Raw genomic sequence first — 23351 nt, forward strand, 5'->3', positions numbered from 1 at the left:
CTATTTCCAGTGATACAACCTGTTCTTGTTAATGGCCAACTGAACGGTAATGTTATAAATGATGCTTCTCCAACTATTGGCACTCAGTGAAGAAGGTGAATCACCAGATCAGCTGCCTGTGGCCAAGCTTGAAACTGATGCCTCATACCCAATAAAATCTACTACTATCTCAACAGTCAGGCCATGTAGGAGTTTACATCCAACAAAAACACATTGGGGCAATTTACTAAAGCTGGAGTGGGCAAAATCAGGTGCAGCTCTGCATAATATACACGCACAATAAATAAATACAATTTTATATATATATATATATATATATATATATATATATATATATATATATATATATATATATTACACACACACATATATACACACACACACACACACACCTTCACCATTTGTGTAACATTGTGTTTGTGGTAGAGTCACAGACACAAGAAAGGGCACATCTTTGTGGAACAGCAAAACCAACCGAGGCACCAGCATGTCTGTCACTAACAGTTACTCTCACTGAGATCTGCCCTGGGTGGCTGGCCTGTGAATAACTTCAAGTGTGGATAATGCCATTATCTGGATCATCAGATTATTCACACTGTTGTGGAGACTGGCACACCATCTCAGCTCAGCAACAGAGACTCTTGCAACCACAACCCTCCAATACACACACACACACACACACACACACACACACACACATCAAAGGAAATCTATATATATATATAAAACTCAACGTGTGTGTGTGTATGTATGAATGTTCCAGCATCACGTCCAAACGGCTAAAGATATTAACATGAAACTTGCCAGACATGTTACTTATATGTCAGCAACAAACATAGGATAGGTGGTTTAACCCTTACCCACCCCCATTTGCCATGGTCGGGGTTTTTCTTTAAAGTCCCATTCAACTCTATGGGAAATACATGTTACTTCATAACTTCCAAACGGCTGTAGATATTTCGATAACACTTGGTCACATGTTACTTATATGTCCACTTAAACTATAGGATAGTTAATTTATCCCTTAACTACCCCCATTTGTGAGGGTCTGGGTTTTTGTTTAAAGTCCCATGCAAATCAATGGGAAATGTATGTTCCCACATAACTTCTGTACGCCTGGAGATATTTCAATAATACCTGGTACACACATTACTTATATGCCAAATAAAAATATATGACAGTTAAATTAACCCTTACCTAAAAGATGGGTATATTTATATTACTATGATTTTCCTCCCCAAAAGGTTAAGATAGGAAGACCGGGCAACGCCGGGTATTCAGCTAGTGTTAGATAAAGCTGGTTCACATTTGTATGCTGCGGCATTTTTGTGAAAACAGCTCAAGTCACCCCCCCCCTAGGTTTTTGTATCTTGGAGAACTTTGTAGTAACACAGGAAAAAATTCTGCATCCTTTTTTGCTCCTTGTAAGAAGCCTGAATCGTTTACTGACCAGAATGACAAATTAAAAACGCATATCTGTGCACATTGAAAAATATGTGAAAAAAAATGGGCGGAAGTGCAAAAGTGGTGAACCAAGCTTTAAAAAAAAAAAAAAAAAAAGGCCCTGCCCTGCTCCCTGTGAAAAAGCAATAAGAACCTATCGTAGCTACACCTCAGTATACCCTAGCCGAGTTGAATAGGAATCTTCCACCAACAACCCACTTATTGAAGGGTTCAATCACACCAGGAGGTGCATCCGAGGGGTGCACTTTTTTGCGTGCTCCCATGTGTCGTATTTAGGGCCGCCCATTTATTTCATGTGAAATAAGTAAAAAGGGTGCCAGCACGTTTACAATGCTATGTACTGCACCACCATTAAATTTTAGCAGGCACAAAGGTGTATGCGCTTGTTGGATGTGTGGGGGTGCCATTAAGAATGAATGCTGTAGGCAGCATGTTTTTTGTGCAGGGAAAGGTGCGATTCTGCACCCATTCCCACACTGCACCTGATGTGAAGAAGCCATTAAAAATCTAAACTTGCAAACCTAACAGCTTTAGACACTGCGGCAAGAAACCTGACAGAATACAGAAACACAATGGAGTTCTCCTCAGATCTATAAAATTGATTATTCTAGCCTAAAAACACAAAAGTAAATCTGATCTACCCACCTCCAAACACTGTCTGCAATAACTGATCTCCTTAACACAAGCAGTATCAACAGCCAAGGTTTGGAAACCTACAGACACCAGATTCGCTCTCATTCTAGGGGGTTCATACACACGGGCTCTTGGCATTCTGCCCAGTACTTAAAGTGGTTCTAAAATATATATTTTTTTTTAAACCTTAATGCATTCTCTGCATTAGGGTAAAAACCTTGCATGCAGCTCCCTCCACCCCCCTCTAACACTTACCCAAGCATGATCCAGCAATGTGCACAAAAGCAAACGTCCTCAGGGCTCTCTTCCACCCCACTGGCTCAGAGACAGTAGAAGGAGCCATTGGCTCCCGCTGCTGTCAATCACAGCCAGTGAGGATGTAGCGAGCACGTAGGCTTGCTATGGGGGTCACTCTGGGCTGCTCTGTGCAAAACCATTGCACAGAGCAGGAAAGTATAACAATTTTTTATTTTATTAAAATAACAAACACATCGAACCTTAAATATCACTTAAACAGCTTTCTTTGTGGCGAGGGAGGTGCTTGGGGACTGAAGACATTCCTGTGACCCGTCAGTGGTGCAAAACAGGCTTAGGCCGTTGTCAGGATGAGTCAAGCTCCACCTTTGGCGAGTATGAAGCCTAACATTACTAATACCTAGTAATCTAGAAAGCATTCTACCCCAGCTTGTAAATGACCAGTTCCATTTGCCATCTAATCAAGTGACTGAATACAAGTTACAAAGAGGTCTGCCATTAAGAGTCTATACAGTTAATATTTTCCTGCATGACATACAGAAAAGCCATTCATTCACATAAAGCCTGTACTCATCACCGCAGAACACAAAAATGCATGTGAAAATGTGTGCAATAGGCACAACTGCCTGTTTATAGGTGCCGATTGGCCCTCATGGTCACAAGACAGATGGTGAAAGTCGCTCTTTTAGGCTTCATGTACACAGGACGTTGATTAACCTCTGATTGATTCAACTTGACAGCTAGAAACCGACATCTAAAAAGTCAGTTTAGCCGTGCGTTTACATGCATCGTTTGCATCTAGAAAAGTTTTAAAAATGAAAAACGTCTGTAAATGAAACGCTGCTAAAAACGCATTTACAGGCATTTCAAATTCCTCTGAACATCCGTCCTGAATGTATTTTTTTACGTTCCAAAAAATGCTTTTAAATTCAATTGCCTCGAAGCGACTTTAAACCACCCTGAGTACAAAAGAGTGAAAAAAAAATAAAAAAATACCAACTGCTCCTAAACGTCCATCTACCAGCAGCACACGAGGTCTTACTCCTATGAAAAGTTAGTGAGCACTTTTTGAACATACGGCTATCCATACACCTGTAGAAATGTACAGGCAGACAGCTTACATATGCCAATCACAATGCTTTCCAGGCTCCATAAAAAAAAAAAAAAAAAAAAAAAAAAAGTTCACTTTAAAAAAAAAGGTTTTAAAAAATGCATTTTTATCCTTGAACCCCCCCCCCCCCCACAACAGAGCAAACCAAGATCTTGAATGATGCCCCTGTTTAATCAAGTTGAAGGTGGCCACCATAATACAACACAAATGACACTTCTGTAAAATCAAGCAGTGCATTCAGTCATTCACACCAGTCGTAACGGATAATGAGCTTGGCAATCCAAATAGGATTGACTTTGCTCAGTTACAAGGAGTACTATATAAACCACTCACACCACAAACACAGGAAAATACGGCACATGAGGCTGGCATGACACCACCGAGGCCACAATGAGCATTCCAGACAGGTTTAGAGGAACCAGGAAACAGCAATACAGGAAGAGTTCCGGGTTTGTCTTTTGGGGGATGGGGGACCTACCAGAAAAAGAAAATGCTAAAATGGCAGCAAACTGCATTCCATTGCTGAAAGAAGACACAAAAGACGCATGTACAAGTCTTTCGCTGCTGCATAGCGATCATGCCGGTTTCCCGTTTCACTTTGTCACCAACAGCCATGTGCTTCCTCTGTCTTCTATAGATTTCAAGAACTGCTGCTTTAAAAGTGGTTCTAAAGCATCAAGTTTTTTACCTTCATGTATTCTATGCATTAAGGTAAAAAAAAAAAAAAAAAAAACCTGTGCTGCAGGATCCCAGCCCCCCTACACTTACCTGAGCAGCTTTGTCTCCCTCCTCACTGATTTGATAGTGGTGGGAACCATTGGCTCCCTCCTCTTCTGTCAATTACATCCTATGATTAGGGAGCGGAGAGCAGGGCTGAGCTACACTGTCTGGCTATAGATGCAGACAGGATGGCTCAGGAGCGAGCCTGCACGAGTGCCGTCCTAGAAAGCAGCTTCCTATGAGAGCACTTGCTGAAAAGGAGGAGCCAGGAGCTTGGGGACCCGGGAATAGGATGATCAGGGAGAGCAAGTTTAATGCATGCATGTTGTGTTATGTTACTAAAACACTTGTGCTACTAAAAACACTATTCTTGCCCGTTTTCATCCTTAGCTAATCTGCTGCCTCTTTCAGCCACTTCCTGTCTATTTGTACTTGTGACTATAAGGAAGTGGGTCCTGGCAGTGCAGCACTTGTAGTCTCCCATCAGGGGCGCCATGTGACAGGACGCCAAAGCAGGAATCCAGTTGGGAGATGGTGGTCACCCTCTAACAGGAAGTGTCTGAACAAGGAACTTTAGAGTAGGATCACCAGATATTAAATGAAAAAAAGGTCCATATTTAAAAACCACTGAAAGGATACATTAAGGGCTCTTTCACACGGGGCTGTCTGTGTACGAACTCCGCATGCTCAGCAGGGGATCGATCCGCTGAGCTGGCAGATGACAGGTCCGGCTACACTCATTGTGCAGGGATGGACCTGTCAGAGCTCAGCCTGGGCTGGGCTTCTCCTAAGGGTTACAGGAGAGCAATTCGTTTTGCACTCCTGTGATCAGTTTTCAGCAGAGAGCAGGCTGAAGTCCTCTCTCCGCTGACATCACTGCCATCAGTCGGGGCAGCAGGTCATCCCAACTTCCAAGGCGGGATCCGCCAGCTGCCCTGATTGATGGCAGCCTCAACGAGCCGCTGAGACGGCCGCTCCTTGCCCCTATATTGCTCTGCGCTGAGAAGTAGAGCAGAAGCGATGCTAACTGACAGCATCTCTCTGCTCGGGGAGGCGTAAGAACCGAGCCATCGGTGGTGTTCGGTGGCTCGGACGCCGGGGGACAGATGGACCATCAATCTGATGCTGCATCCACTGAGACAAGTATGATTATTAAAAAAAACGTGGCAGGACCTCCGATCTCACATTTAGACTTAATAAAAAAAAAATTGCCCCTTTAAGGCCATTGGGCGGAAATGGCGTTTGAGTCCAGGGGACCTCTCCCGCCGCCGATAAAAGTGATCTTGCTGCGAATACACGAACAACAATTATCTTAAAGCAGACTGCCCGCCGTTGAATTAATAAAATGACTGGGGTTATGGAAGCTATCTGCTGCCATAACAACGGTATTTAACAAAGTGGCAATGTAAATCCACAGCGGGCAGTCCAGAAGTGGTTAAGCCGCTTAATAAATTACACGCAATCCCCTGTTATAAAGCGTCCTATGCTGCAGTGGATGTGCTTTGCAAAAAAAAAGACCATTTCTATCTCATTTCACAGCTCTGCTCCCTCCCCCGATCCGACAGCTTCAGCCAGAGGGGCAGAAAATCCCCCGTTGACGCGAGTTGGGAGAAGGGGAGGAGAGAGCCGAGACGTCAGCTTGGGAGGAGCGGAGAATCAAGTGATCGCCGAGCGGCGCTGTGAAATTAGCATTTTTTTTTTTTACAAAGCACAGACCCTGGAGCATAGGATGCTTTTTAATGGGGATTGAGTGCAATTTACACAGTGATTTCAGCAGCAGGAGAGGAGAGCACTGTCACTAGCTGACAGGCAGGGAGGGGGGGGGGGGGGAGACAGAGGATAGTTGTGGATGACAAAGGCATTGAAACTGACCATGGTTTCAGGGAACAGCCGCCATGATAAAATCATAATCAGTTTACAGAGGGAGGGCAGAATCAGGCAGGATATGTCAGGAATTTCAGGTGATACAGGGGGCCAAAAATTACACAGCACAAGCACTGTATGACTAAAAACTTGCGTTTTTAGGCATGCAGGTATTTTTAATGTGCCTGTACACACATGCATGTAAACATGTACTATATATAAATTGAGGGGAATAAATCTGAGTAGTCAGTATTTTACACACAAATGCACCTAAAATGTTAATCTGAAGGTTAAAATTGCATTCTGAAAGCTAAAATGTATAGCAAGTGTGTACACAATAATAAAAAAAAAAAAAAAAAAAAAAAAAAGAACATTTTGGCCAGGAATACCAATGTTTAGACATCAGTACCGTGTGCACGTCCCCTTAGTATTAGTAGTATGCTACTGCAATATTACTCCATCATGGAAGCACAGCTTTACCCGTTCAGACTCGCACATTTATGACGGGCAGGTGTGGCCTCATACAGTGGCCTAGGTCTAATATTTTCTATTTTTCCCCATGTGCATTTAAAAAAAATAAAAAACATTTATAAGGGGAGGATGGTAATGTATTCAGGTAAAGGTTCTCACCAGCACATCGTTACAAATATCTCTCAGCTCGGTCTCGATCTTCTCTCTGTACTCCCGAGCCATCAGCTGTTTTTTATCACTGCCTTCTGTCTTTTGCTCAATACTAGAGACGACTCTCCAGGACGACCGGCGTGCACCTACTACATTTTTGTAGGCCACCGAGAGAAGGTTCCTCTCCTCATTGGATAGTTCAGCGCCTTCTTCCGTCACTCGTTTCATGCAGCCTGCCATGTCATCGTACCTCTCTGCCTGCTCAGCCAATTTGGCTTTCTGGACCAGCTCGTTTTTATCCATGGCTAATGGTTCTGAATGGAGAAAGAAATACAAGAGACAGAATTAGTTTTGTAATACAATTGTATATTCAAGAATTGTAGTTTTAGGAACATTTTTGGCAAATACAGCAAAAGCCTTGCAAGGTCTTAAGGGCCACTAAAGGCAAACATTTTTTTTTTTTTAAATAACAAACATGTTATACTTGCCTCCACTGTGCAGCTCGTTTTTTTCAGAGTGTCCCCTAACCCTGTCCTCTGGGGTCCCTCGGCGGCTGTCTCGGCTCCTCCTCGCAAAAGCCTTCTACCTTCATGCAAGAGAGCTCGCATAGTAGAAAGCTTTGCGAGCGCGCTCCAGTGATACAGCGGCGGGCATAGGCGCCGACTGTATCACTCGGCCCCGGCGTGCCACGTCATCTGCTGTGATTGACAGCAGCGCCAGCCAATGGCTGCGCCGCTATCAATCCGCCCAGCCTAGCCAATCAACGGCCAGGCTGGGAACTGAAGATCACATGGACGAGCCTGGGACTTTCGAAGGGTCAGGTAAGTAAAACGGGGGCTCGGGCGGTACCATCGGATGTTTTTTCACCTTAATGCATAGGATGCATTAAGGTGAAAAAACATTTACCTTTACAACCCCTTTAAAGCGGAGCTCCTCTGTTAAAAAAATAAAAATAAATTAAAAGCCAGCCGCTACAAATACTGCAGCTGCTGACTTAATAAATGAACACTTACCTGTCCTGGAGTCCAGCGACGTCGGCAGCAGAAGACGAGCAATCGCTCATCACGTTGCTGCCCCCACCGCCGTCCTCGGTGAGAGAACCAGGAAGTGAAGCATTGCGGCTTCACTGCCCGGTTCCCTACAGCGCATGCGCAAGTCACGCTGCGCCGTGCTAACTGGTCCCTGCTGTGTTCTGGGAGCCGTGTGTTTCCCAGAACACAACGGGGGGTGGTGGTGGCGGGGGGTTGGAATGGGGGCATTACCGACATATTGCCCGCAGTCTACCCGCAGACTGTGTGGTCGGAAGTGGGTGAAAATACCCGAGACAGGTATCTGCACCCCCCTCCCCCCTGAAAGGTGTCAAATATGACACCGGGGGGGGGGGAGCGAAGTTCCATTTAAGGGTGGACCTCCGCTTTAATGTGAGGTAAGGAGGATGTGCAGGTGTAGGGTTCTGATACAGGGGGATCCTTTATCTGTTTGAAAGGGATTTTCAGAAAAATTCCACATTCCCTGTTTATTCAGGACATGCAGCTACAAAAGCAGGACACTATATCAGCCTGTGTCACACTGGTTAGGCCTCAAGTACTTCAAGTAATAAGGAACAGCAGTAGAGGAAACCACGGTTTGTTCATACGGAAGCTGTGTTAGAGGAGTATGTGCACATTTTACGAATCCTCACCACAGACATCAATAGCAGATTCTACAAACATGACCCCAGTTGTGCAAAAAAATAAAATAAAAATAGGGGGGATCTTCCTCTGCTATACACAGGGCCCAACCCACCAGATTCTACATTTTATGCCTATACATGCACTATGAAATTTTAACCAGTACTTAATTTTTGGCTTGCATATAAAAAATTGGTTTGGGCCAGCATGGTGCAAACGATGAACAACTTCCTGACCGCCCTATAGCAGATTTATTGCTACAGGGCGACCATTATGTGCATAATAACATACATATTAGAGATGCACAGAACTTTCAGCAGCCGGAAATGGTGTTATTCTCCCCCCCCCCCGATTGTTTATAGGGTAAAAAAACAAAGACTAAAACAAAAACCCAGAGGTGAAAAAAATACCACCAAAAGAATAAATAAAATTAAATAGACACAAATTGCCATCTGAGATTTCCCCACACCTCCTGTCCCATGCCTAAAGGAAATCCCAAAGTGTCACCAGAACTAGTGTCTCCACTGGAAGATTTCCCCTCTATCAGTGTTCTTATCAACCCAAAATTTGCTTTTAGTTACACTTTCACTACCAAGATCTACTTCATATTTAGAAGGCTTGAGATACTCATACACGCAAACATTTCTTCATTCACGCTAAACGGCATCAGTCGAGGAATCTCAGCCGATGTCTGCTTGAATACCTTGACTGCATACCGATCTGATAGTCGCCGATTGGCCAACAATTTTACACCTGGTTCCATTTTTTTTAAGTGGCCTCACATGCCATCCTCCAGCACTCCTGACAAGGCAGAACGTGTCAGATCTTTGCTGCGTGTGGCTGATCAGTGCACACCATTTTCTCAGGGCATGGAGGGACTGGCAGTTTTAAGGGGGCAGCATAGTGCTATACTAGTGGTCTCCCACTCAATACCGGAAGAGGAAGCTTTAGGAAGTAAATCTGGCTTTGCAAGGTAAGGGTGAAAAGTCCAATTGGATGGGGTAAAAAATGTGTGGAATGAAGGGTTGGGCAAAAAAATATTTTCCCCCAGAATGGGGATTTTAAAAGCCTTTTGCTGGGGCAAGCAGAGTACGGACACCCTTTTAGAATAGATACTGCCGCTGTATGGAAGGAAGCAGGGTGCACCTCAAAAATGTCATGGGAAGGGTAAAGTATCTAAAATCATGAAGAAAAATAGCATGTTGTTGCCAACTATGCCTGAAAACCCACATATACCCAGTGAAGTGCCTGGCCTCAGGTGATAGCGATGAAACAAACCCTGCTAACATAGGTTGCATCTGTTTTGCTGCAGTCTTTTCTTTACATCCAAAGAATGTAATTATAAAGCTTTTCTAAAAGGTCAGAAAAAAGGGGGCGGAGAGCTGAGATTACACAGCAGAGCTCAGCAAGGAGAGCTGAGGCCGTCATTCAGCTGGAGGTCTCTCCAGTCATTTTTCTCTTGGTGTCAAGAAATCTTGTCAGAAATTTGTGCCGATAGAGAAACAAGACAGCACACAAAAGTGACACTTAGGCCCTGATTCACGTAGAATGGTGTATCTTTGTGCGGGCGTAACTTATCCTATTTATGTTACGCCTCCACAACTTTTACAGGCAAGTGCCGTATTCTCAAACGAAAGTTGCGGCGTAGCGTAAATAGGCCGGCGTAAGCCCGCCTAATTCAAATGTGGTAGATGTGGTTGTGTGTTATGTAAATTTTATGTGACCCCACGTAAATGACGCTTTTTACGAATGGCGCGTGCGCCGTCCGTGAAAGTATCCCAGTGCGCACGCTCCAAATTAACCCGCAAGAAGCCAATGCTTTCGACGTGAACGTAATTGACGCCCAGCCCTATTCGCGAACGACTTACGCAAACAACGTAAAATTTTCAAAATTCGACGTGGGAACGACGTCCATATTTAACATTGGTACGCCTCATATAGCAGGGGTAACTTTACGCCGGGAAAAGCCTAACGCCGGTCGGTTCTAATACAAATCTATGCGTAACTGATTCTAAGAATCAGGCGCATAGATACGACGGCTCAGACTAGAGATACGACGGCTGGGACTCAGAGTTACGACGGCATATCTGGAGATACGCAGGTGCAACATGTACGAGAATCCGGGCCTTGGTGTTCTGGATTAAGACAATTACACACTATAGAGGGTTATGCTTTGTTCAGATTTTATATTCGAAGTTTACAACCACTAAGTATTTTTCCCCCACAGGTGATCCTGCCTGTAGAAAACTTCCCGTACTAGGATGTATTCTATACAGGGCTTGACATATTTGCTTAGAATCTAGGAGCCAGTTTTTTTAAATCAATTAGCGCACAGAACTGCATGTCCGGTGTGTCAGGCAATAAGAATTGCTCGGGCCTGGTGCCAAGTGGTGAGAAAAAAAAAAAAAAAAAAAAAAAAAAAAAGAAGAAGTGGCACTGATGAGGCTGCTCCGATTTTCTTTATTGATTGGCCTTGACAGGTGACACTAAGATGAGGCAGCACTGACAGATGACACTGATGAGGTGGCTCCGATAGCCGGCACTCCCCGTCCACTTAGTGGCAATAAGGAAAGTGTAACCGATCAAGCCCAACTTTCAACCTGGAAAGATGATGTTGGAGGTGGGCGGGCAGTGTGAGCAAGCTGCGCTCATCACAGCACCGTCCACCAGAGGGCCTCAATTATCGGCCAGCCCGACGCTAGTCCGCACAACCGTATGTGGGCCACATGGGAGGAATCCGACCACTGCTGCAGTGTAATCCAGGCACAAGGATGCAATTTCCAGTCGCCATTGCGACCTGGCGCCTGGTTTTTGTCGAGCCCTGCATTATATCATGGCAGGTGTGTACATCAGACACAAAAGTCAGTTTAGTTAAACATCAGCTTTCTTGTGGGGATCTCTACCACATGCCATTGTTAAATTAAGACTAGTTCTCAAAGCACTGGACTCCAGATTAACCACTTAAGGACCGGAAGGACTTGCCCCCTTAATGACCAGGCCATTTTTTGTGATACAGCACTGTCGATTTAACCGACAATTGCGCAACGTTGTACCCAAACATTTTTTATTTCCCCCCCACAAATAGAGCTTTTGTTTTGGTCGCATTTGATCACCTCTGCGGTTTTTATTTAACAAAAAAAGTGACAATTTAAAAAAAAAAAAATTAACTTTTTGCTATAATAAATATCCCCCACCCAAAAAAATTCAAATGAAGTCTTCATCGGTTTAGGACAATAAACTTAATTTAAATATCACAATAAGCGTATATTCATTTGTAGATGCTATAACTTTTGCACAAACCAAATAGGGGATAGGTTTATGGCATGTATATTATTCATTTAGTCTTTAATAGTAATGGCAGCGATCTGCAATTTTTAGCGGGACTGCGACATATCGGACACTCACTTTTTTGGGATCATTGACATTTGTATAGCGATCGGAGCTAAAAAAAATAGCCACTGATTACTGTATAAATGTCACTGGCAGGGAAGGGGTTAACACTAGGGAGACGATCAAGGGGTTAAGTGTTCCCTAGGGAGGTGTTTCTAACTGTGGGGGCAATGTAGTGACTAGAGAGATTGCTGTTCCTGATCACTAGGAACAGAAGATATCTTTACTCCTCTGTCATAACAGGAATTCCTGTTCTGTCTCTCTGAAGGGTGATCGCTTGTGGCCGGCGGACATCGCAGCCGCTGGCCACACACATCGACTGCGGCATCGCCAGGTGCGCTCACACCCCCTATAGCTTAAAGCAGCCTACGTACGACGGCGATTTGGGCAGCTGTGCCAACCTGCCACAGTACAACTGCGGCGGCTGGTCGGCAAGTGGTTAATTGTAGATCTGTCAAGAAGAATCTGCAATAGCTGACATTTTGACACGATGCTGCCACCTAGAGTTTGTAGACAAAAATTTTTTTTGTTTTTGAGAAAAACACACAACCAACCACTGATGTAGGAAGCCACATTTGAAAAGGCCAGAAAAAAACTTTTCAAGGTAAAAGGTCAGCAGCACAAACAGAAAAGAAAGAAAACGACAAGCTACAGTACAAGAGAAAGAAAGACTGCGGTGACCAAGAACCTAGAATTGTTTAACCACTTGCTTACTGGGCACATATACCCCCTTCCTGCCCAGGCAAAATTTCAGCTTTCAGCACTGCGTCGCTTTAAATTAAAATTGCGCGGTTGTGCGACGAGCCTCCCAAACAAAATTGACGTCCCTTTCCCCCCACAAATAGAGCTTTCTTTTGGTGGTATTTGATCACCTCTGCGGTTTTTATTTTTTGCGCTATAAACAAAAAAAAAAAACACAATTTTGAAAAAAAAAAAAAAAAAAAACAATATATTTTTTACTTTTTGCTATAATATCCCATTTTTTTTTTTTTAACTATTTTTTTCCCCTCAGTTTTGGCCGATATGTATTCTACATATTTTTGGTAAAAAAAAAAAAAAAAAAACGCAATAAGCGTATAATGATTGGTTTGCGCAAAAGTTATAGTGGCTACAAAATAGGGGATAGAATTCTGATATTTTTTTTAGTATTATTTTTTTTACTAGTAATACGGCGATCTGCGAATTTTGTCAGGACTGCGATATTGCGTCAGATACATCGGACACGTTTGACACATTTTTGGGACCATTCACATTAATACAGCGAACAGCGCTATAAAAACGCACCGATTACTGTATAAATGTGACTGGCAGTGAAGGGGTTAACACTAGGGGGGTGAGGAAGGGGTTAAATGTGTATCCTGGGTGTGTTCCAACTGTGTGGGGGGAGGGGACTGACTGGGGGAGGTGACCGATGCCGTGTCCCTATGTACAAGGGACACAGATCGGTCTCCTCTCTCCCCTGACAGGACATGGAGCTCTGCGTTTACACACAGAGCTCCACGTCCCTGCTCTGTCATTGCCGATCGCGGGTACCTGGCGGACATCGCGGCCCCAGTGGCCGGAGGGCGTGAAGACATCAAATGACGGCGGCTGGGATTTATAGAGCCACCTTGCCGCAGTCATTTGACTATATGCTGGGGCTCAAGTAGTTAAAAGCGAATCTAAAAGGAATTTGCTACAAAAATCACTATCAGCTATAATGGAAGTAATTCAAGTGTATCACTACTGCACACTTGCTAGAGCAGTTCTAGGGAAAAAAATAGGTACTCTGTAGGTCTGGAACTGTATAGAGTTTGTATACAGAGAATTTTCATTTAGTAAAAGCCATATTAAATAGGTTACCAAGTGATTTCCTTGGATTTACTGCAAGAATTACATCAAGAAATAGCAAAACAATTAGGGGCTTACGCCTCCGCTCCTTCCAGAACATCCTGCTCTCTAGCTCCCTTGTTACCTCCTCCCATGCTCGACTTCAGGACTTCTCTAGAGCCTCTCCCATCCTCTGGAACTCCCTGCCCCAGTACGTTCGATCAGCCCTTAACCTGTCCACCTTCAGGACATCCCTGAAAACTCATTTATTCAGGGAAGCCTATCCCACACCCACCCCCATCAAATCACCCTCTGCAGCGATTACCTTTTGTACCATCACCCCCTCCCTTTAATATAGAAGCTGTCCCTTCCATATTAAACTGTACTATAATTGTGCAGTCCCCCCTCCCACATAGTTACATAGTAGGCAAGGCTTAAAAAAGACACAAGTTCAACCTATGTGTGTGATTATATGTCAGTAGTACATTGTATATCCCTGCATGTTGTGGTCGTTCAGGTGCTTATCCAATAGTTTTTTGAAACCATCGATGCTGCCCGCTGAGACCACTGCTTGTGGAAGTGAATTCCACATCCTCACTGCTCTTACAGTAGAGAACCCTCTACATATTTTAAAAGGTAAAAACGCTTTTCTTCTAATTTTGGCGAGTGGCCACGTGTCTTATTAAATTCCCTTTCACGGAAAGGTTTTATCCCTATTGTGGGGTGACCAGTACGGTATTTGTAAATTGAAATCATATCCCCTCTCAAGCATCTCTACTCCAGAGAGAAGTTTAGTGCTCACAACCCTAGTTGTGTCTAGGGTTGTCCAGTTTTCAATCCATGTACTCACCCTATGGTCCATGCCAAGGGACATTCCTTTGCACCGTAAACATTTATGGGGAACTGTATCAAATGCCTTTGCAAAATCCATATACACCACATCTATGGGTCTTCATCTAGATGGCAGCTCACCTCCTCAGAGGTTAATAAATTGTTTTGACAAGAACGATTCTTCATGAATCCATGCCGATTACTGCCAATGGCACTGTTGTCATTACTAAAATCTTGTATATAGCCCCTTAACATTGCCAAGAGCTTGCATACTATTGATGTTAGGCCAACTGGTCTGTAATTCCCAGGGATGTATCTTGGCCCTTTTCTTAAATATTGGTGCTACATTGGCTTTTCTCCAATCAGCTGGTTCCATTCCAGTCAGTAGACTGTTCGTAAGAATTAGAAACAATGGTCTGGCAATTACTTGACCAAGTTCCTTAAAGCGGTTGTAAACTCTGACAACTTGCACCTACAAGTAAGCATAGATTAAAGCGGAGTTCCGGCCACAATTTCACGTTTTAAATATAAATACCCCTGTAATACACAAGCTTAATGTATTCTAGTAAAGTTAGTCTGTAAACTAAGGTCCGTTTTGTTAGGTTTTTACATTATTTCGACACGTTATGAAATTGACTGGGGCCCATCTTAAGTGTGGGCATCATGAAGCCAGACTGTATGACTTCCTGGATTTGTGGATGCGGTGTAGGTTAGGAAGCATTAAGCACCTAGGTGCAGGAAGTGGGAAGATTAACTATTCTGCCTAGCAACAACACTGAAGGCATCTAAAAAAATTTTTTTTTTTCGTAAAGGACTAATGAATTTTTTTTAAAAACTACTGATGTAATGTTATATTTATGGGTGGAACTCCACTTTAAGGCCTACCCGTAGGTGCAATAAATATCTCCTTAACCTACACGGTTAAGGAGATATTTGCAGAAAAGACTACTGAGCGGGCCGGGTCTTGAATAGGATAGTGCTGGGATTATGCCATTCCCGTGCGTATGCGCGGTAGTGACGTCATCCCCGATCAGGAGTGGCGATACACGGAAGAGACTCGTAGGCAACGTGGTGGTGCAGAGGAACGAGGAGCGCTTTGATCTCAGGCAAGTGCACATGAGCTAGTATGCTATGCATGCTAGCTCATTATGCCTTTCTCTTGCAGGGTTTTTTTTGCAGGAAAAACAGGTTTACTTCCTCTTTAAGGACCCTCGGGTGCAAGCCATCTGGTCCCGGTGACTTACTAATGTTACGTTTTTCCCCCCCAAGTCTATTTCCAATTATGTAAGCCATGAGGGCGCTTCCTGTGATGTCTACATTGTAAAGCGCTGCGTAAACTGTTGGCACTATATAAATAGTGTATTAATAATAGTAAAAACAATTGGGGGCTCATGCGGAATTTGCTTTAATTTGGAACAGAACACAATTTGGGGGGGGGGGGGCTCACATTTCCCAATTAGCAACACAGGGTGACACAGCTGACTCACTATTAAGGAGCAGCATTGTCATCCTTCTAGGCAGCGATCCCGATTTATAATACAAAAACTTCTCCCTCCTTATTACATTGGGAGGACTGTCATTCACAGAAGATAGCTTGGAAATCCAACATTATTTGGGGATGCAGAATCTGTCGGGATCAGCAAGTATTTTTCTGGTCTTGAAAAATATATGGGGGTGGGTGTGAGTAGGCTATGCTGCTTACCAGGGGTGCCCAAATCACAAGAGGGGCCAACAATAGTCACATTATTACTGTACATTTACTGCTCGTCTAATTCAATCATGCGCTGATCCCTAAACACTTAAAGTGGCGCTCCCAAAAGGGGAAGCTGGTTTACACAGGTACCCACTCTCAGGGCCCTTTCACACGGGCGGACAAACGGTCAATTTTTTACAAGTCCGTAAACGGACTTGTAATGCTTCCCTATGGGATTGCAGACGTTAGCGGACGATGCATCCGCAAAGATCTGCCACTGCAAAGATCCGCTTTTCGGACGGAAGAAAACCCTATTTTTCTTCTGTCTGGCGGAACGGATCGAATACCGATTCCCCATAGGGGAGAGCGGAGGAAAGACAGGGCTGTCTCTGCACAGTGTGCGGGGACCGCCCTGTCCGCCGACAGCTCAGCGGGGATTTACGGATGATCCCCGCTGAGCCGACGGACACACACGGGGCGGATCAATACGGATCCGCTCCGTGTGAAAGGGCCCTCACTTCTGGCTCAGCGAGTCACTGAGTAGGAAGTTCATTGCCGCCCCCCAACCCTGCAGGCTTCTGGAACATTTCACAGGTTCCAGAAGACTGCTGCAGCCCATTGACACATGCACAGAAGGAAACCGGCTGTGAAGCCGCAAGGCGCCACTGCTGGTTTCCCTTGGCACCCCAGATGTTATGGAACTACATTTCCCATGATGCTCAACTGCACTGCAGAGTGCATGAGCATCATGGGAGATGTAGTTCCAAAACATCTGGGGTGCCAAGGTGCGCCATCACTGGCCTAGATGGTCGGCATCATCCGATTGCCGATTTAATAAATCGGCTTTGGCAAGGACATCGTTGAATGCCTGGACAAGCAAGTGCCACAATAATAAAAGTCAGCAACTACAGCATTTGTAGCTGCTGACCTAAATTTTTCTGAAGGAGCTCCTCTCTAAAACAAAAAAAAAATAATTAAGTCAGCATCTACAAATACTGCAGCTGCTGACTTAATAATCGGACACTCACCTGTCTCAAGGTCCAGCAATGTGGGGGAAACAAAGCCCTGCTCATCTCTCCTTCCTCACCGCCGGCATTCTCACTGAGGGCGCCTGGCTGTGGTTTCACAGCCGAGCACGCACTGCGTGGGCAATTATCTGAGACCTGCGATGTGTCCCAGATGATTGTCGAGAGGGATAGGTGAACTTCCTTCTGGCGCCGGACCCACGGGAGAAGAAGTGGGAGCTGGGACCCTCTAAAAAGAGTTTCCACTCCCCCCCCCCCCAAAAAAAATGACATGCCAAATCTGGCATGTCAGGGGGTCACCTTCCCTTAAAGTTGAAGTTCCATTTTTGCCACAAGTTAAATATGCCTCAGACTGCGACACTCATTTAGCCCAGATTCACAGGAATGAACAATGAAAATAAAAAGTACCTTGCCGTAAAAAGCAAAAAACAAAGCAGCTTTAAAAAAACAGAATAATTTGTATCAGACATCCGGAGTTCATCCGAGGTATAGATCTGCACATCCAAATGCCTTGAACACAGAGGGTATTGGCTGACAGGAGTGAAGGAGAGAGCAGTGTTGACCTCATCAGTGTGTTGTGGTCAATGCTTGAAGTGGTTGTAAAGTCAGAAGGTTTTTTTTTATCTTAATGTATTAAGATAAAAAAAAAACCTGTGTGCAGCAGCCCATTTTGATCCAGTGATGTTGTAGGAGTCTCGCCTGTTGGGGACTCCCCCTCATTAGTTGAGACAGCAGCACGGCACCATTGGCTCCCCCTGCTGTCAAAGTCGGCGAGCCAAAGAGGAGAGAGAAGGGACGGTGCTGAACCACGGCTCCACATCTAAATGGCCATACAGAGCGGTGGCTTGGATGCCCCCATAGCAAGCTGCTTGCTGTGGGGGCACATGACAGGAGAGAGGGGCCAGGAGTGCCAGCAGGGGACCTGGGAAGAGGAGGATCAGGACTGCTTTGTGCAAAACCATTACACAGGGCGGGCATGTATAACTTTTTCCCCCCCCACTAAAAATAGTGCCTGAAAAGCACCTCTCAAGCCACCACAGTGTGAAAGCCTGAGTGCTGTCACACTGGAAAAAAAAGTCCTGCAAGCAGCATCTTTGAGGTGAATACACCGCTACCAAAACGCAATATTAACCCTTTTTTGGCCGCTAGCGAGGGGGTCAAAAGTGCCCCGCTAGCAGCCAAAAAGCACCGCTATAACAGCGGTAAGGCGCAGCTAATACTAGCGCCACTTTACCGCCAACACCCGCACCAGTGTAAAAGGGGTCTTAGTATTGTCCCTACTTCTTCTATGGATCACAGGAGTGCAGATCATTCTGAACTCCTGTGATAAGTTAAAGCCCACTGTCGGCTGACACCACTCAGCTAGTCCAGGCTCAGGAGAGATCCCGACCATAAGGTCAGTATCCACCCAGAAGCCTGGACCGGCACCTGGCTCAGCCTCTCAATCATCTCCTCCACAGCCCAGCCCTCCAGTGAGTGCTGGAGAGAACCGGTGACTGACAGTCCCAGCTCTTCGCTCAGGGGGAGTTTTCACTGCAGAGTCAGCGGGGGACAGATATAGCTTCGGATCGATGCTGCAGCCATACAAGAGAGTAGGAATATATTTTTTTTTAAATCCTGAACGCAACTTCAGCTTGTTCAATTAAAAGGAGGATTGGCTACTTTGCACAGCTGAACTAGATTTTGCACTCCCCGAAATTAGTAAATCAACTCCTGTAAAGCCATAACTGGGTCTAAAAAAAAAAAAAAAAAAAAAAAAAAAAAAAAAAAAAAAAGATCTAGGCATATTAACCACTTAAGACCCGGACCAAAATGCAGCTAAAGGACCTGGCCCCTTTTTGCGATTCCGCACTGCGTCGCTTTAACTGACAATTGCACGTTCGTGCGACGTGGCTCCCAAACAAAATTGGCGTCTTTTTTCCCCACAAATATAGCTTTCTTTTGGTGGTATTTGATCAACTTTGCGGTTTTTATTTTTTGCGCTGTAAACAAAAATAGAGCGACAATTTTGACAAAAATAAATAAAAATTCAATATTTTTTACTTTTTGCTATAATAAATATCCCCCAAAAACATAAAACATTTTTTTCCCCCTCAGTTTAGGCCCATACGTATTCTACCTATTTTTGGTAAAAAAAAAAAAAAAAAAGCTTTTAAAATGCATTGTTTATTGTGAAAATGACAATTGCAGTTTGGGAGTTAACCACAGGGGGCGCTGATGCGGTTATGTGTGACCTGAAGTGTGTTTACAACTGTAGGGGGGTGTGGCTGTAGGTCTGACGTCATCGATTGTGTCCCCCTATAAAAGGGATCACTCGATCGATGCTGCCGCCACAGTGAAGAACGGGGAAGCCGTGTTTACACATGGCTCTCCCCGTTCTTCAGCTCCGGGGAGTGATCTCGGTACTCCAGCGGGGATCGGGTCCGTGAGCGTCGGACCGGGACGCAGGAGCGCGCCCGCGACTGGGTACTAGTACGGGACGTACCTCAACGTAACTTGTGCCCAGCCGTGCCATTCTGCCGACGTATATGTGCAGGAGGCGGTCCTTAAGTGGTTAAGGGTGGGGAAGGAGGAGGAACCCGAGAAGGCAAAATATAGGCAGATTAAACTTCAGCTTTAAATCCTCTCTTACATAAAAACCGAGTACACCAGAAACACATCTCAGGAAGTACAGCACATGGATGGGTTTGCTGCATTTTCAGCCAATCCTAAAAAAAAAAAAAAAAAAAAAAAAATACTTGCTTTTGCTCTCTCCTCACTTCATGCATGCACAGGGCCCCTTATTTTTGCTTGCATTTTATATTTTAAAGTGTGTCGCCATAACAAGCTGCTTGCTATAGGGCAGGGGATAGGCAACCTTAAAGGAGGTGAAGATCTACCTGAACAACATGGGAGAAGTCAAAGATAACCAGGCAGTGTCACCTCCTCGCATCGGATTTAAACCCACTACCATGTCGCAATCATGCATTGCATGCCAATTATGGGTTTAAAAATCAGATGGTGAGGAGGTAACATATGGCCTACTCACCACCTGTCAAATGCACTCAGAGGAGCAGCAGTGCCTGCTTCACTTGTGAATCAGACCTTAGTTGCATTAGGGAGTAGCACCCTTCGGGCTCATGCACACGTAAAGCCGGGGGTTTTGGTGCACTTTCAGATCCAGAAGATAATAGAACTCTATAGCCAAACACAGCACACCCGCAGGAAAGCTGCAGGTACACTTCACTGCACCCACGGTGTGGGCAAGCTGCAGCACATCAGTGTGAATGCAGCCTTATACTTTTATGCCCAATGTATTGCTTCACACTGAAGATCTCTTTTCTGCTGTTGGCACCACTCTGGAGACCGCCAGTCGGGATAAGAGGCAGAGTGCAGTTGGTATCACTCCGCATGGGACAGGACCAGGCAAAACAGAGGAGGCATCAGCTTATGTGGCTCTTCCTCCCTACTACAGCTTTACAAGTAGTCCCTCTGCATTGCACTCTGATGCTGTGGAATGGCGAGTCAGCAGGCCCAGACCACAATCTTCCAGTAGTTTGATCTACAGGTTGCTGAACCTCACTATAGGTGTGTTTGTGTGGCCTCGCTCCTGAGCCAGGTCGGTGTGTATTGAGACACAGTGCAGCTTGACCCAGCCCCCTCCTCACTGACTGCTGTTGACAGCAGCATAAACTTGTGATTCAGGGAGGGAATGCACTCAGGCACAGCGCTGGTTCGAGATCAGGTAAGCACAAGGAGAGAGAGAGGGGGGGGGGGGGGGGTTTGGCCGACACTTGTACCAAATTTTTTACTTATTGCATTCCCTGCATTTAAACAGGTTACATCCATATTTGGGGTGTAATATGTAATGAGTTACTAAATCACCTGCTGCCACCTCAACCCAATTCTCCATTGCGACAGCGGACGGGATCTTCTCCTTTGCTCCTGCTGTCAATTCAGAAACAGTACAGCTTTGGGGGCTCTGCCCACCCGGCCGCATTGTTCGCTCAGTGTTCTGTGACTGAAACAACTACCATTGCTACAAGGAGGAGGAGCTTGCAGTCTTCCCCCCCACCTCCCTAAATACTTACCCGAGTCCTCAATTGATCCAGCTCTGTGCATGGCTGGTCTCTTCCCTCCTTTCTTCCTCTTCACACAGACTCAGGCAGCAGTGGGAGCCAATCAAATGCTGCGAGGAGGAATCGGGGCAAGGCCTAAGTCTGTGTGCGTTTAAAGATAGCGGTTCCATAGACACTCACACACACAGCCCGTGAGCCAGCACGCACGCGTGTCCCACCATAGCAAGCGGTTTGCTATGGGGGCACACATAAAAAGGTGGAGACAGGATCACCAATGGGGGACCCCAGAAGAGGAGGACTCTGGGCTGCCCTGTACAATATCATTGCACAGAGTAGGCGAGTATAAGCATTTTTTTTTTTTTTTTTTTATAAAAAAACACCTTTAATGCAGAGAATGTATTAGGGAAAAAATAAATGATACCTTTATAACCTCTTTAAACCCAAAACATTTAATATATTGCAGCACACCAATCCTTAAAAGAGGGGGCTGCATTAGTTTTCACCTGGTGATCTGGCCACCAACACACCACCTGTATTAGAGTGCCTCCACTCTGGATGAAGGAGCACAGGGGGCACCACTGGATGAAAGCAGGATCAGTCTGGGGGGAGGGCGAGAGAATAAATTCATTTAAAATGTGTTCTACTTACCTGCTCTGTGCAATAGTTTTGCACAGAGCAGCCCTGATCCTCCTTTTATGGGATCCCCTGACAGCGTACCTGGCTCCCCACCCCAAGAAGTGCCCACCTTAGCAAACCGCTTGCTATGGGGGTCACTGGTATTCAAAACGTGCCTCGTCTACACCTTCGGCTCCCTCCGCACTGGCTGTGATTGACAACAGTGTCTGAGCCAATGAGGAGGGAGAAAGCTATTGCTCTCATGAACATCGCAGGACTGAATTTGGGCTCAGGGGAGGTTAACATTACCATGTTAATAAATGCAGTTGGATTGAAGAAAAGGGTCTGGTTCTTTCAGAATTTAGGCACAGGTCACACTATTTTGATGCCATTTTCAATGCAACCATGTAAGGGGACTTTATTGGGACTTTGAATGTGGTCAGCATATTCTATGGGGCCAAACCACATGAAAGCAGGACAGGAACCTTTTGCCAAAAAATAAATAAATATTGCATCACACAGACTAATTGACATGAACATGCACCATTAAAGCAGGAAAAAAAATAAAAATAAACACACTTACCTGCTCTGTGCAGGCGTTTTGCACAGAGCAGACCAATCCTCTTCTCAGGTCCCCGCCGGCACTCTGGGCCCCTCCCCATATAAAAAAACGTCCCTTGTCAAGCAATTCTGTGTGACTCAAGTCGCATTAGAAATTGCACAAGTGTGAACCAGCACTTAGACTAACAGCCTAAAAACTCAGTCTGTATAGGTGTTCAAAAATCAGGTTACATAATTAGAACTGCTTAGGACATCCAAATTTTAAAACGGTAGTAATTTGGGAGGGGGGGGGGGGGGGGTTACAATCCAACTTGCTTTCCCTTTCATTAGTAGCCATAGGCTGGCTTGGCTGTACATGACTAATTTTTTGTTCAATGGAAAAAATATACACACACACACTCAATGTGGATGGCAGAAGTCACTCCCACTGAGCTATTGTGTTCAAATCAAGAACCATTTAATATTACTGGGTTTAGTTAGCAACACTTTACATCTATAAAGGCAGTTGATTGCAATGGGGTAGAAAGCTGTACTTGCCAGAAACTTCAAAACACACAAATGAGACTTGTTTAAGAAAAATTAATTCAGCCATTTTCTACAGGCTAGCTATGCAGAGAAAACCAGACAGTGCAAGGGTTAAGCCTCTCAACAATTAGCACTGGTCGCACATCACAAGCTACATGTCATTACCAGCCTCTCAGCACATGCATATTCCCAGGCTATGCAATATCCTACAGTACTCTCGCTGATGCTTGACTAATGACATGGCTGGGAATTGATGAAATCTAAAACCAGAAACCATGAGAAAACATTCATTTTTGCCACAGGTCATCGTGCCATTTCTCTACAATGTATAGCCGTCAGTGAGGTTCCACTTTCACCCTTGAAGGAAATCCAGCCTTTGTGTATCCTCAGATCCCCTCCATTATCCATAATCCAGCAGGACAGTGGAGTGCAGAGAACATCTATATCCTGCTGAATGTACTTGTCATAGGCTGGCTGATCCACTACATTGCATGCAAGAGGCGTCAT

The 23351-nt window shown here is 44.9% G+C and overlaps 1 protein-coding gene across 1 annotated transcript in view; it reads right to left on the bottom strand.

Annotated features, from left to right (window-relative positions):
* Nucleotides 1–23351, bottom strand: part of YWHAZ (tyrosine 3-monooxygenase/tryptophan 5-monooxygenase activation protein zeta) — a 49911-nt gene that overhangs the window by 20062 nt on the left and 6498 nt on the right. Inside the window, exon 2 of the mRNA XM_040354793.1 lies at nt 6677–6981. Within this exon, the coding sequence (XP_040210727.1) occupies nt 6677–6970 (294 nt within the window). The 5' untranslated portion in view covers nt 6971–6981. The remainder of the gene's footprint in view (nt 1–6676; nt 6982–23351) is intronic.

This window comes from Rana temporaria, chromosome 5 (genome assembly GCF_905171775.1).
Source record: "Rana temporaria chromosome 5, aRanTem1.1, whole genome shotgun sequence".
Lineage (NCBI taxonomy): Eukaryota > Metazoa > Chordata > Amphibia > Anura > Ranidae > Rana > Rana temporaria.